General features: G+C 39.8%; 1 protein-coding gene across 2 annotated transcripts in view; it reads left to right on the forward strand.

Annotated features, from left to right (window-relative positions):
* Positions 1 to 15000, forward strand: part of LOC138015498 (tyrosine kinase receptor Cad96Ca-like) — a 35853-nt gene that overhangs the window by 3633 nt on the left and 17220 nt on the right. The window contains exons 2-7 of one of the 2 annotated variants that reach the window (XM_068862565.1): positions 3830 to 4023; positions 5382 to 5498; positions 7068 to 7252; positions 7851 to 7970; positions 8071 to 8147; positions 12946 to 13030. In XM_068862565.1, the coding sequence (XP_068718666.1) occupies positions 3858 to 4023; positions 5382 to 5498; positions 7068 to 7252; positions 7851 to 7970; positions 8071 to 8147; positions 12946 to 12985 (705 nt within the window). In that variant the 5' untranslated portion in view covers positions 3830 to 3857 and the 3' untranslated portion in view covers positions 12986 to 13030. Of the gene's footprint in view, positions 1 to 3829; positions 4024 to 5381; positions 5499 to 7067; positions 7253 to 7850; positions 7971 to 8070; positions 8148 to 12945; positions 13031 to 15000 lie in introns of those variants that run through there. The other variant, XM_068862564.1, reaches the window with a different exon arrangement.

The raw sequence follows: 15000 nt of genomic DNA on the forward strand, positions 1-15000 counted from the left end.
CGCGGCCATATTTGGAAATTCCTGTATAGAAAAAGAGTTTAAACTCCCAATGGATACGCTGGGCACTGCGCATGCGTGGGCTCAACATGTTGAGCTGTGCAAATGCACTCGACTATGTTGAGTCACACATAGATTACCGCGAAACAAAGGAAATGTTGAGCCATGTTGAGCGAAAAGTTTGACCAGTTTCAAATTTGACTCAACAAGACTCAACACCTCTCAACAGGGTGTTCAAATGCGCTCAACATGTTGAGCTCAACAAGACGAGAGATAGTACAGTGGACAAATCCAGTGCATTTGCACGCGGCTTAACCAGTCGAAGCTCTCTGTTGAGCTTTTTTAGCGTGGAATCAAACAAAGAACTTTGTAGCGTTAACTTCGCCCGTTCATAATTGCTACACAACTAACACAGGGAATGTCTTTGAAATTAGGAGCCCTTGAGCGAAAACTTAAAATTTAACGACAGTTTTCATGCTATATCATAAAAAGTTCCCCACGCCCTTCATATGTCTGTTACATTGAATTTTTTTCGGACACGATCTGAAACTATTTTGTCTAAGCAACTGGGATGTACATATAAATTTCAATGGTCTTCTTGTGGCAAGGAATATCTGGAACTTTTTGTCTAAGCAACTGGGATGTACGTGAAAATTTCTATGGGCACTTGTGACAAAGGATATCTGAAATGTTTATTTAGAAAGTAGGCTTTTATGTGGAAATTTCTGTATACCACTTTTGGCACAATATCAAATCTATCTTACGAACTTCACAAGGAAAATATTTCTCTTACGTTTGGAGCATGAGGAACAACTATTCCTGTGCTACAAGTGGAATATTTTTGTAATATCATAGAGCTGTGTACAATAAACAGCTGAAAACATACACGGTGTCCAACTAACATCGTTGCTGTTGAGCAACACATTGACGAATACCGTTACAAAGCATTGAAAATGACTCAGACAAACAAACTCCATCGTGGTCAATTGCATAAGTATCGTAGGCGATGTCGCTTTACGTCTCATCTTGATGGACAACTTAGAGGTTGTTCCTGCATGTACTTTCCTTTTTCATGGAAAAGATGCATATACACACTTACTCTTTTCTCCAAATTCGCTACTTCAGAAAATGCTAACCTGAAAAGTTATGCGTTGAAAATGTTTATCCCCTCATATTAATCCTTGATTGTAACTTTTAAAAAGCATATCTCTTGTCTTTCTAAAAGAAATCTTGATTTTGATTTAGTAACATTTCACTTCCTTAGCAACGCGCGAAAAATCCGTCTGTGGGCCCTTAATGCAAGCAAGTCAAGTCAAGGACGTCGGTCTCGACCCAGTTTCTCCTCGGCTACTTGACAAACGCCTTGTGCTTAAGCTCTCTATTGTATACTCTATGTATGACACCTTATTTACATAGCATTGAAATAACTAGCCACTAGACTTTCGAAAAATCCTTCGTCTAATGTAGATGGCGCGCGGAACGAAGGACTTTTCATACTTGATTGGCGCCTATTTTAACGACCCAAAAACGGGTCGCTGAGCGACACCAATCAGAATAGTCCTCGTGGACCCCAGGGGATAGAGTTGTCATGTGCAGTAAAGCGTGGCCTTCAACGTAAAGCCGCGGCTACACGAGCGGTTTTTTTGCTCGCGCTGGTGATGCGATTTTTTCAAACTTTGTCGCGTCGCCACCGCGAGATGAAACGTGTAGCCACCCTTGAAGTGGCGACGCGACAGGTGAAAAAATCGCAAGAAAAAGTCACCAGAGTTGAAACTTTCGCAACAAAATCGTAGAGATAGTTGCCGGTGTAGCCACCCTGCAACTTTTTGCGCGCGCACTTGGGAAGCGACTAAAGAGTATTAAAGTAGGAATGTCTTTTTTTAGTGCCCAGGTCTCTTGAAGTATGCGATTCGCGCGGCCTTCAATTTGTCGCCAAAATTTGTCACAAGTGTAGCCACTCTGGCGCGCAGGCGACGCGACAAAGGGCGTTTTCCATTTACAAAAAATTTCTGGAAATTTCGGTGGAAATTTCCATCGGGTGAAAAACATGTTCCATTTAACTCAGGTCCGTTCGCCGCCCAGTGATTGCGATTTTAGGCGCCAAAATTTAAAAATGTGGCCGTGAATAGCCTGGAAGTGGTAAGACCTTTCAAAAGTTGTAAACGGGAAAACAGGACTTTTTCAGAAGTTCCGTTTATTCCGGAAATTTTCCAGTGAAACGAACCAAAAACGTGTGTTCCATTTATAACCCAACCGGAATTTCCGGAATTTCTTGGTAAATGGAAAACGCCCAAAATCTGAAAAAGAATTGCATCACCGGCGCGAGACAAAAATCGCTCGTGTAGCCGCGGCTTAAGGCTACTAAGACCACAGGATATTCCAAACTGCGCGACTATCAGGGAAAAACAATTCAAGCATATATGTCTTGCAGAGATGTGTTTGTGTCTGCTCCTACCGGAGCTGCTAAGGAGTAAGTTTCACTAAGATGTAAGCTTATCTCTACTTTTGTTCCCGGTTTAGCATGTCTTTTAATCCCGGTCTAGCACGTCTCGTACACCTGAAGCCTACCTGATCTTTCATGAGTGAAATCAATTGACTTTCTTGACGATTCGAAGCTTTCCCTTACTTGTCAATCTTTCGAACTAGTGTTCGTTTGTATCAGCACAATTTACGGCACAAAGTGTTGGTCCAAAGAAGTATCAGTGGAGATCTCCTTTCCAAGCGGCGACTCGAGATGGAAATAAGCTTTCGTTTTATTTTGTCTTTGTTTCTGATACCTTTAGCACAAAGGGAAGAAATTTCCCTGACGATTTCGGAGAAACAAACATGTTTGATTGTTTTCGTGGGATTGCGCCATCAAGTGCAGGGCTTGCGAATGACGTCATCCCCTTTTTGTCGCGAAAAGCAAATGAACCTTGCGAGCGAGACAAGTCGACCTCTCGCGACTGCGTCGCTCGCTCATCCGCTTCGCGTACGAAAAATCACGCTTCGCTCCCCACAACATTTACTCCTGGGATTCTCTTTATGTCGACTTGAGGCAAGTCTAACTAGCCACAAGCAAGGGAGGATGATCGTAGCGAACACAACTCCATGCCCCACGCCCCACGCTCTGAATGTTGTTGGTCTCGTGTCCATGCTCGCACAGCCAATGGCAACCAATCAGGTGTCTTCCTCCAAACAGCCGCGCATCATGACCACGCGCTAAATTGAGATTGAAAAAAATATATCATTGAAAGAGGCCCATATATGGTGGAGGTGTTCTGTCCCCTCATCCTCTCTTGCCACAAGAAAAAATGAAGGAGAGAGAGGTTGTAGGGGCGTTGGCCGGGATGCGAGAATTTCACAAAACTTATTTGAAGATCAAAAGTCTGTTTCCCAAGAAATGTGCGAGTATTAAGCTTACATCACATGAACCTATCTGGCATTGTAAAATGGCAGCTGAGGATATTAATTATGGCTTTTGGTTTCCCACTCTGGCTTTTGGGGCATCATATACCAACCTCCTTGCTTCTGCAACTCTGAACGTCATTTCGAATTCTTTTGACTTTGCAAACGTCTTGGGGAACAGACTCCCGTTTTCGTAACATCTAAAAATTAACTGAAATTAAACGCATCGCAAGGGCTAGACATTTCTCTTGCTTACCACTTAGTGGTTTCTGCCATTCGAACTACAATATTTGCATCATTTGTGGGAGTGTTCCAGCATCAAATAAGCAAACCAATTACGCTTTTGGAAACATCCTGTGACAAAATGAAAAACGGCTTTGGCGAGCGGCAACCAACCCACCATTGGAAAATGAGAGAACTAACACTCAACATTTCTGGATTAAAGATCAGGTGGTGCCAAGGAAGAACTGGAAATGGAGTTGTTGAATGTTGAAGTGGACAAATGGGAAGTACCACTTGGCCAAATTTCTCTTGAGGAGGTCATTGGTTCCGGAGCATTTGGAACAGTTTGGCGAGCAACTTTGAGTCGTGGAAATGGGAAACGAGGCATACGTTTTGTTGCAGCAAAGTGCTTTTCTCGTAAGTACGATTCGGCTTTGTTAATTGATAAGGAAAGGTTACGTGGCTTTAACATCTTCAGTTCCCACGGCCTGCTCCCGTCTGACCTTGTAGCTCAGTCGGTAGAGCGGCGGAGATCTAACCCGAAGGTCGTCGGTTCAATTCCCACCCTGGTCAGAGTTTTTCTCTGTCCTTGTGTGGGCCCAGTTCCATCAGTAGGGCTAATGCTCACATGGTTCATATGGGATAGAAATCTAGCACTTCACGTTACACTACACTCCATGCAGTTAACTCTGTTTAAAAATATAAGTGCTACACGACCAACGTTTGTATAAACGCAACCTTTCCCCGTACTTGCACATGTTCTTTGTCGTGACTTTAACATCTTCAGTTCCCACGGCCTGCTCCCCTCTGACCTTGTAGCTCAGTCGGTAGAGCGGCGGAGATCTAACCCGAAGGTCGTCGGTTCAATTCCCACCCTGGTTTTCTCTTCCTTGTGTGGGCCCACTTCCATCAGTAGGGCTAACGCTCACATGGTTCATATGGGATAGACATCTAGCACTTCACGTTACACAGTTCCATCATCCATTTTGTTAGTTTATAGTTTCCACTGCGATATTAAGTGCTTTAATGAAGTACCTGTCACGTAGACGCTTACAAAACCTCGTTCAACATGCACGATAAACTACGTCGAAAGGGAAAGAAAAAATTATCATAACTATCTTTTATGAAAGAGTGCAGCAAAAATCATCAATTCTCAATCAACACTTTCTTAAGCTACCCACCTTTATCTTAACCTCGAGACGAATGCGGAGACTACCAAAATAGATCGCCTTCTCCTAATGGATTTCCTAATCCTTTTTTCCTTTTTGATTCGTATTCAATACAAGTGTGTAAAGACATTTTGTTCTTTAACTTTTATTTTAAGCTTCCATGGCGACGTCTCGCCTCAAATACACCAGATTTTTACCCCCGTTGCACATTAAGCGATAAAGTTCATTGTAAAAATCATTTATAGAGGCTATTTTCCACTGCTAAATTGCAGTTTAAAATCGCCTATCCTTAGCGAAATATATCAAATACGATATAAGATACTTAAATACCCCCATATGGTTGGCGAGCTCTAATTACCTGTAAAATGGAGCGCTGTCAAATGGAGGAAGGGTAAAAAACGCACCATCGCCTTCCGTTGATACCAGCCTTGTATCCGGCAAATCTGTCAATCCGTTTTTCACAATGCCTCATGACGTAAAGAAAATGAGACAAAAACATGCCTGAGAAAAACAACCGTGTTCATAATAGTTCATGACCAAGGAGGTAGAAACACCCCAACTAGTCATGTGACCAATCTTATTGTACCCTGGTGTCATTTATTGTAGCCACATCTGGACAGGAAGGAAAAACTGCTTTGATGAGAGAAATTGGGTTGGGCAAAGTAATTGGAGACAGCCCTCAGCCGAATATTGTTCAATTCATTGGCTGTGTCACCACCCAAAGTAAGGATCTTATTCTAACTGCTAAATAGAAACAGCTGTGAAAAATTTGCACATATAGTAAAAGACCGCTAGTGAAAACCTTATCGACCGATGACATGTAGGGCTAAATTTGTCTATTGAAGCAAATTATTCGGGTAATTCTAGCCCATTTTGCCGAGTTACACGAGTAGTGAGATAATGGCCGTTTTCACGACATTTCCCAAAAACAATTTGATCCCTCTTAACGTCTAGTTCACTTCCAACAACTGCATAGCATAAGGTCAAGAAACAGAAAAACAGAACAATTTTTTTAAAAGAATAAATCATCACAGCAATGACATCAAATAACAAAAGATATTACCTTTGTTTTGCAATCTGAGATGCAAACCCTTGAAGCTGATAAATTTAATAAAAATGCAAATGGTTGGCTATATAAAACGAGAACCCAGTTAGAACCTCTTTATACAAGAAAGTATTGGAGGCTTTGTTTTTTATGCGTATTATTATTATTATTATTACTTATTGTTATTGTTATTGTTATTGTTATTGTTATTATTGTTATTATTATTATTTTTATTAGTGTTATTAGTATTATTATTACCCCAAATATACAGGAGACTGATCTGGAACTAGAAGTCTCGGTCGCATGTAGATAGTTTTTGTTATCCTCTGACACTGAGTTTATGGCAAAGAGCGTCTTAACATTCTATAATATTGATTTATAATTTTTCTTTCCTTTATTTTATCAAATCTATAATACCAAGAGTTGTTTAATTTTTTTTTTTAATATTAATACACATGTAATTTTTTTTTAAAATAACTATTATTGCTATTATTAGAATTAGTATTAGTATTTGTATCTCTATAGGCGTAATATTTGTTTTAGAGTTCTTTATTTGGTTTTTTCAGTGTGTGTATTTTTACTGATAATTTGAAAAATAAAGAATTTATTATGATTATGATTATGATTATGATTATGATTATGATTATTATTATTATTATTATTATTATTATTATTATATGGAAGAAATTGCCTCAGGCTGCAAAGACCACCAGGGAAAGATAAATAATTAAAAGGAAGTGTACATTTTGCATGAGAATTTTATATTTTACATCTTTAAAAATATATTATAATTTTTAATCATCTCTTACTCACTATATTTCGCTTTGTAAGTTTTGTCATATTAAAAATCTGGCCCTTAGTAATTTTTTTTAAATCATTATAGGAAGTTCTTCTCACAGTTCTTTCCATCATACCGAGAAATCAAATATGTGGAAATTATGAGTAACGTTGATTAATGTTAGAATCATTTTAGAATCATTTTAACTTGGGGAATGTGTAGATATTCACCATTTTCTTCATTCTCACCCTCTATACTCATTCAAGGTGAGCCGCGATGCTGACAAAGGGGGTTGGGCAAACTGTGATCTTCCAACACAGTGCGACGCCACGCAAATACGGCTTTACTTGTTTACTTCTTAAAAGCGCCTAAAAGTAATGATGGTAGAGCCCATATCCACCTTTCCAAGAAGTCAACAGTTAGAATGCAGCATTATAAACGTTGTCCAAACTCTATGTAACCTTCACAGTACACCCAATTTTGATCATGGAGTACTTACCCCGTGGAGATCTGCTGGGGTACCTGAGAAAAAGCCGTGGAATTTTCGACAAATATTATCGCGGCAAACTACAAGTAGCGCAACTGGGGACGTATGACCTAATGTCATTTTCAAATCAGATTGCTACTGGAATGGTTTTCCTAGCATCCAGAGGGGTATGTGACACAAAACAAGCATGTAGTAAGATATGGTATTATTGTTGCTTATTCTAATCTTTCACAGATTAAGATTGTATCTACAAAATGCATCATGCAACATGCTTACTGCCTATAGTGTTTGACATTATGTAGGCGAAGATGTGTGATCATTTTGTTATGATATTCGTAAATCGAAAAGAAATGGATTGCTGTAGGTAACACTTACTAGCGGGCCCTTTAAATACTAGGTTTTCTATATTGAGATAACGCTGGAGGACCAACACCAATCCATGCCTTGATATTACATAGTATTGCCTGCTGCCGCCGTGGTCGTCATGATAATACAACAGTCATCTTTTTAAAATCGGGGAACATTGGCTATGGCTCGATCAGATCCCGTTGTTTTCTAATCATTTTAGTTAATACCCATTAATGCTTCCAAACGTTGAAATTCATCAACTTCCTCTGAGTCATTTTGAGTAAGCTGTAACTTTGGACCCGTTTGCAGTCCTCTTGTTGCCAAGGAAATGCAAATCGCACCTCTTCACTTCAGGTGGGATTACAGAAAATATCCTGTACGCGAATAAGACTAACGTTGATTATTTGCTTTTTGTAGATTATTCACCGTGATCTTGCAGCACGAAATGTACTTCTTGATAAAAACCGTGTGTGCAAGATCACTGATTTTGGGTTATCTTACCAGAACTTTAAATATGGACATGGCAATGCCAAAAAGGTGGGTTACATTATTGATGGCTTCCCTTTCACATTGTTCCCTGTATACCTCTTTGACGTTCTGTTTTTAACATGAAAATGGAATGCCGTTTTCTCCCTAGGGCTGTATACCAGTAAAGTGGACGGCACCTGAGATACTCTTTGGAGATGCTGCAAATCTGTCAAGCAAAAGTGATGTGTATGTGCTTTTTACTGGGTTGTCAGTATGGCAATCCCAGTCAGAAATGGGTGGAATTTCTTTGTTTTCTTTGTTTTGTTTTGGTTTTTTTTTCCTTTTTTTTTCCGTGTCGGTAAAAGACTTCCCCGCCACTCCCCTGCTAAGTGGTGTCTTTGTGCATAGAGTCTTCTGTGTGTATTTTCTTAGGTCTGAGGGGGTAGTGGAAATGCGTAGATTTTGGCTGGTGGACACAGGAGAATATTTAACTAACCTGCAATGGCGTCGAAGTCATTGAAACGCAAATGGCGTTTTGGTGGGTCTTTAAACAAAATATACCTTTATGGAGCTCAAGAATGGAACGTCAATTGGATAAACGAGCCAGGCGGTTAAAAATAAATATCTGGACAGGAGCCCATCAGTAGGAGCCTCCATCTTCCACTTTGTTTCTATGAAGTAGCGTTTTTTCTGGCCTATCTATTTTTAGAACCACTTTCGCGCCATTCGTTGTCGTGGTAAACGTCAATAACAATTCAGTAGCCAACCAGCGCTGAGGTCTAATGAGCGCTAATGCTGCAAACTCAGCAGAAAAACATGACGGACCGAAGTGGTGAAGAAAGGGAATCTCAATTATCGAATAGCTCTGACTTTTGAGTTTCAGAATCTACAGGATCAGAAACTAGTTCAAGCTATGAGGGTGAGGAAGATAGTGGTAGCTCTGTCGTCGAGCCGTAATCAAAGTGAGCTGAATGTCTGATATTTTACCAAGCGTGATGTTATGTACAACACTGAAACCAAATGGAAAATTCTCTGGTAACTTATGAGTTCAACAAAGACAGAGAAGGAATCGAACACCTTAAGTGGATCTGTAATCTCTGTTGCCTGCCTATTTGCATTTATTTGTACTCAACTCTGCACAGTCTTCAGGTAAAAACATAATTGGAAATGTGACAGCAAAGAATTATTTGAAAGAAAGCTTTTCGTCTATTTTGTGCTTGATTATTCAAGGAGAAGGTTCTTCAGGAAAGGGTTTGATCCTGAAATTTATTTTGTTGCGTCAGGAGCCCATCAGTAGGAGCCCTAGGTGAGGTAGCGTTTTTCGTGACCCGTCTATTTTTAGAAATAACGTTCGTGAATTTGCCGCGATAATTAAATGTATTCCTTAAGTGGTCCGCATGATTCTGTGATGCCGATGGTTGCGATTTTCGCTTGCCTGAAGTACTTGCAACCGGCTCGTCACTTTCTTCCCTTTCTGTAACAGAGCTACCACTATCTTCCTTGCTCTCAAAACTTGAACTAGTTTTTCATCCTATAGATTCTGAAACTGAACAGTCAAAGCTATTTGATAGTTGAGATTCGCTTTCTTGACCACTTCGGTCCGCCATGTTTTTCTGCTGAGTTTGCAGCATTAGAGAGACCTTAGCGCTGATTGCCTACTGAATTGTTATTGACATTCACCATGACAATTAATGGCGCGAAAGTGGTTCTAAAAATAGATAGGTCAGGAAAAAACACTACTTCATACAAACAAAGTGGGAGATGGAGGATCCTACCGATGGACTCCTGGTTGCATATGGTAATTTGATACGATTGGGTTTCTTGTCTTCACGCACGGAATGAAATAGCAAGGATTTTTTGCCTCTAAAAGAAAATATGTTTTTTGTTTCAATAAATTGTTTGCTGGAAAAGGTGGCCTTTATGAATTCACCATGTTGCGTAATATTCGAGCTTAACAAATTTGCATGCGTGCGTTGAAATGTGATACGCAAGGAGACAGGATTTTTATCTCTCTGACAAATGATTAAGAGGCTGCCTCTGTAAAAGCGGTCCAGTCGATCTGGTTTGAAAAATGGATTTCACTTATTTCTTGTGTGTTGCAAGACCTTAAAACCACAATCCACTAGATCGGATCTTTTAAATTATTGGAGTTTTGAGGGATTTTTGGTTCACCCGCTCGAACGCTTCTGCCGCCCTATATCGAGGCTTCAATTTGACCCAACATTGAAGATCAATTTATCACGAACTAACGAAGCCTGTACAAAACAAAAACTATGGCCACTTACTTCATGTCTTTTGAATACACAAAGGTGACTTTCATTAACATTGAGATTGAATGAAGCTAGCAGAGAGACTTTAAAGCCACCCCTATCATAGATCCTGATTACAAACGCGAACACCGATCAACTTCAAACTCTATTATGAAAAAGTAAGACGGTCTTTTTCAATCAAACCAACGCAGCTCGAAAGTAAGTATCATACATAATGTCATTACGGAGAGAAACCTTTCGGCCCGTTCTTGATGGAATATTTATAGCTTTCTGAACTTGCCTAATTTCGGCGATCTCCTAGTTTTAGCTGCACTTTAAAAGACATGTTAACAGGGAGCGTTGCACCAACCTCGCACGCAGATAGACCTAAAACAACCCTAAATAAACGAAAAAGACATTTAAATGCATTACAGGTCAATTGAAGGGGAATAAACCCTCTTTTAACGGCTTCAGCTTGGCTTACCTGCAACAGATAAATGCTTCAGTGTTCGAATTTCGCTCCATGATTTTACAAAAAAAGGACGATCTCTGCTGCCCAAGCACTGGATCCCCGAAGGTGCAAATCAAGTTTAGGTATCTAAGTTGCTTTTTCTCTGCCATTATCATTCTTACATCGAAGTTTTTCCTCGGCAAAACGGTGGACATCACTGAAGATTGCAGCCATATTTACTTTGTTGGACAACCGCTGACCAAATTCAATTATAGCACTTGTGAGGTAAAGTTGACAGCTGGATGGGGAGGAGTGTGTCGGTTTCATTTCAATAAAAGTTGTCAAATTTAGAATTCCTCCACGCTAAACCTGCACACAATTGCAAAACATCTCGTAAGAGCACCTCGACTTGCGACCCACTAAACTTTCCCGTCATTGGCGCTAACACGCACCCTCTCAACAATATCCTACCTATGGGCCTGGCCCGTTCCCTCTGGCACAAAAGACGATTGTGGCATTGGCTAAAAGTAAGTTGACGAATCCGTGATAACAAAAGTAAAGGTTTATTTTTTGTATGCCGCTGTACCAGGAGTTGTGTAGCACCAAGAGAAAATGATGGGACAGAGAGGGGGCCGGGATATGTTATGTCCACGAAAGTTATTTTTAGACGAGCGGAAGTCTTTGTTCTAGCGGAATTTAGTCTTCCGAGACGTCCGCATGCTGACTTGCCTCGCTCTCTGGTTCTTAGTTAAAAGAGAAATTGACGGCGCAGGTGGAAGGCTGATGAATTTTTTTTTTCTTTCAAACATCGGACCGGGGTTGGCCTGCATGCGGACGTCTCGGAAGACTTCCGCTCGTCTAAATATAACTTTCGTGGACATGACATATCCCAAGGGCTGGACCGGGAGCCTCTCTCTCTGTCCCCTCATTTTTTCTTGGTAGCACTGCTTTTACCGTATAGGCGTGGGCCAATCTCTCGGAGGCTTTGGCAAGCCCCAAAATTCCCCTACCGAATGGTTCTTAGGGGGGAATGGGAAGGATGCTGACTTCTAGCATTCATAACTCTGAAGCGGTTGAGCAAACGATCAGCAAATTTTGTGACATTTCCTAAAATTTCCATAGGATTTTAATGTGTCAAATATTGTTTATATATGGTTGACATTTTCACGGGAACCACTTTTTATTTTTTTCTATTTTGGTAGTTTTTTCCTCGTTTCTTTCATGTTTCAACTTATCTCAGCTTTTTTGTCTTCGTTTACGAATTTTTAAATAAAATGTCGTTTCTTTGCTGACGTTATTGGTACATATTTGGCGACTCCCTAACTTCCAACATGGTGCCTCAGACTCAAATTGGCGTATCTTCGACATCATGTGGCAACAGAATCGTTTCCAAAACTGTTCTACGTATAAAGATTCATAAATTCTGTTACTTTCCTAAAACTGAAAACTATGGCAAAGAAAGTGTAGTCAATGCACAACACAGTAATACAGTGACACGCGTTCTTCGAATGCTCTTACAGTTATATATTTTTTGGTAAACGCCTATTGCTAATTCCCTTAGTAACAACCAATAAACTAAAGCAAATGTAGACTGTCAGTAAAATACAGGAAAAGTACGTAATAAATCCATATTATTTGGTATGCATTTAGACCAAGCGGTCCTTTATTGGTTGCTGAAAAAAACAATAAAGGCATTCTAAACAGTCCTACTTCCTGGACTAAAATGACATCAGTAAAAATTAAATCCGGCTCCCGAACGTATTACTGAGAAGAAAAATAGATTTTAAAATACTCTAGAAATCCGAGGTTGCTTTTAAGGTAAAGCTAAAATCATGAACCATAATAACCTCTAAATGCGTGGCATTACATTTCCCATTAGCTGAGTCATGGGCTCCTGGGTTTGTCACTTTCGAGATGTTTTGCAATTGTGTGCAGGTTTAGCGTGGAGGAATTCTAACTTTGACAACTCTTATTGCAATAAAATTCAAAATCCTCACGGACACCCTCCTTTCCTTAGTGCCTCACAAGTGCTATTATTGTCCCAAACGGTAAATATGGCTGCAATCTTCAGTGATGTTCACCGTTTAGTTCGGAGGAAAAACGTCGATCTAAGAATGATAATAGCAGACAAAAAGCAACTTTGATACCTAAACCTGATTTGCACCTTCAGGGATCCAGTGCTTGGGCAGCAGAGATCGTCCTTTTTTTGTAAAATCATGGAGCGAAATTCGAACACTGAAGCATTTATCTGGTGCACTGTTGCCGTTAAAAGAGGGTTTATTGCCGCTTCAATTGACCTGTAATGCATTTAAATGTCTTTTTCGTTTATTTAGGGTTATTTTAGGTCTATCTGCGTGCGAGGTTGGTGCAACGCTCCCTGTTAACGTGTCTTTCAATGTGCAGCCAAAACTTGGAGATCGCCGAAATTATGCAAGTTCAGAAAGCTATAAGTACTCCATCAAGGACGGGCCGCAAGGTTTCTCTCCGTAATGACATTATGTATGATACTTACTTTCCAGCTGCGTTGGTGTGATTGAAAAAGACCGTCTCACTTCTTCATAAATAGAGTTTAAAGTTGTTCGGTGTTCGCGTGTCTGATGAGGATCTATGACAGGGGTGGCTAGTAGCTTCATTCAATCTCAATGTTAATGGAAGTCACCTTTGTGTATTCAAAAGACATGAAGTAACTGGCCATCGTTTTTGTTTTGTACAGGCTTCGTTAGTTCGTGATAAATTGATCTTCAATGTTGGGTCAAATTAAAGCCTCGATATAGAGTGGCGGAACGTTCGAGCGGGTGAACCAAAAATCCCTCAAAACTCCAATAATTTAAAAGATCCGATCAAGCGGATTGTGGTTTTAGTTTAAGCACATGAAGGTCTTACAACACACAAGAAATGAGCGAAATCTATTTTTCAAACCAGATCGACCGGACCGCTGTTACGGAGACAGCCTCTTAAGGTAGCCAAGTTTTAACCTCAGAAAAGTATCTGTTTTGTCATTCTAGTGTAAAATAAAGTTTATTTGGGAAGCCAACAATATTTCTTTAACTTCCTGGTTAATCCAATTTATTGCTACGACCTACTACTGCGAAGATCATTTACATTTAACTCATGCTTTTTGCGCTTTTTGAGTGTCGTGAAATTACATCATTTGCGTGACATAACTCCTTTATCACGAAGGATATTTCAACAATATATCGCTTTACTCTAACCCAAAAAATTTAGATAGTAAAAAACTGCATGTTTATGAACCATTTCTTATGCTTTTGTGCTTGTCAGCGTTGTGGTTTGCGATAATTCGCAAGTTTGTTTTTGTTCCTCATTGATATGTAGATTTTCAATTACAAGGCCGCTCAACCTCGTGATTGTTTAAATAGTTCACCCTGAAGTCAAAATAGATACGTTTCTCAGGAACGCGACAAAAATAGCTTCCTGACCCGACAGATGAAGTGTAAATATTCAGTTAAATATTACAACAAAATAAAACCAAAGACGGAAGTTTCTTGGCTAAAAAAGTACGTTGTTTTGCTATGAAAACGATAAATGATTTTAAACCAATTTTTCCCGTTGTTCATTCAGTTGACACAAGGTGATCGTGTGCACCTTTATGGTTGCCTAGCTCGTGATCAGTTTCTTCCTTCTGACAGAACATCATGACCTTTCCCTTGATTCATAAAAGTGAGAGACTGTAGAAATTGTCGTGTATTTACGATCGATTGTCATTAATATTTCGATGACAATTCGATTCAAAGTTGTATATAAAGACTGGTATTTTTTCCTTCATCTGTCTTTTGGCTTGTCTTTTACTGTTAACTCCCGGCTTTTACGGTACTTTTTGATGCAAACGTAAAGCCAAAAATTGTTTTGACCTGGCATCAGATTAGACAGAAAAGAAGAGGAATTGTGAAGCGGAAACAACATCGTCAGTACTTCCTTAGTGTGTGCAGTAAATGTTTGCCTAGTGCAACTGCAAGACATGCATGACATGCAGGAAAACGTCCGTCAGAGCAATTTGCAGTTAGTTTTTTTGCAGACTATTTATTTAAAGGAGAAACGAGTGAATTTAACTTGAGAGTGTGTTTTGTTATCTTTAGTTTTAATTTATAACCAAAGCTTAAAAAACTAAAAGACCTCAAAATTGGACAGGGCATTACAAAATCATTAAACGTGTGAGCCACGGGCACGACCACTGGTTGAACCCTCAAATGGTCTTAATGACCCCCACTTGAAAAAAATTAACTGGAACGCTGCAGTTCAATACCCCCCAATTCAGAGCCTTCTGGTTTTGGGGTGACACGTACCACAGGCAACCCAGTGTACGCTTCATGGAGTGTCTACTTACGATTAAATTTCCAAAATTTTGAAGTATTTAGTGCCTAAGACATAATTGTATCAGGTC

The sequence above is a fragment of the Montipora capricornis genome, chromosome 9 (assembly GCF_036669925.1).
Source record: "Montipora capricornis isolate CH-2021 chromosome 9, ASM3666992v2, whole genome shotgun sequence".
Lineage (NCBI taxonomy): Eukaryota > Metazoa > Cnidaria > Anthozoa > Scleractinia > Acroporidae > Montipora > Montipora capricornis.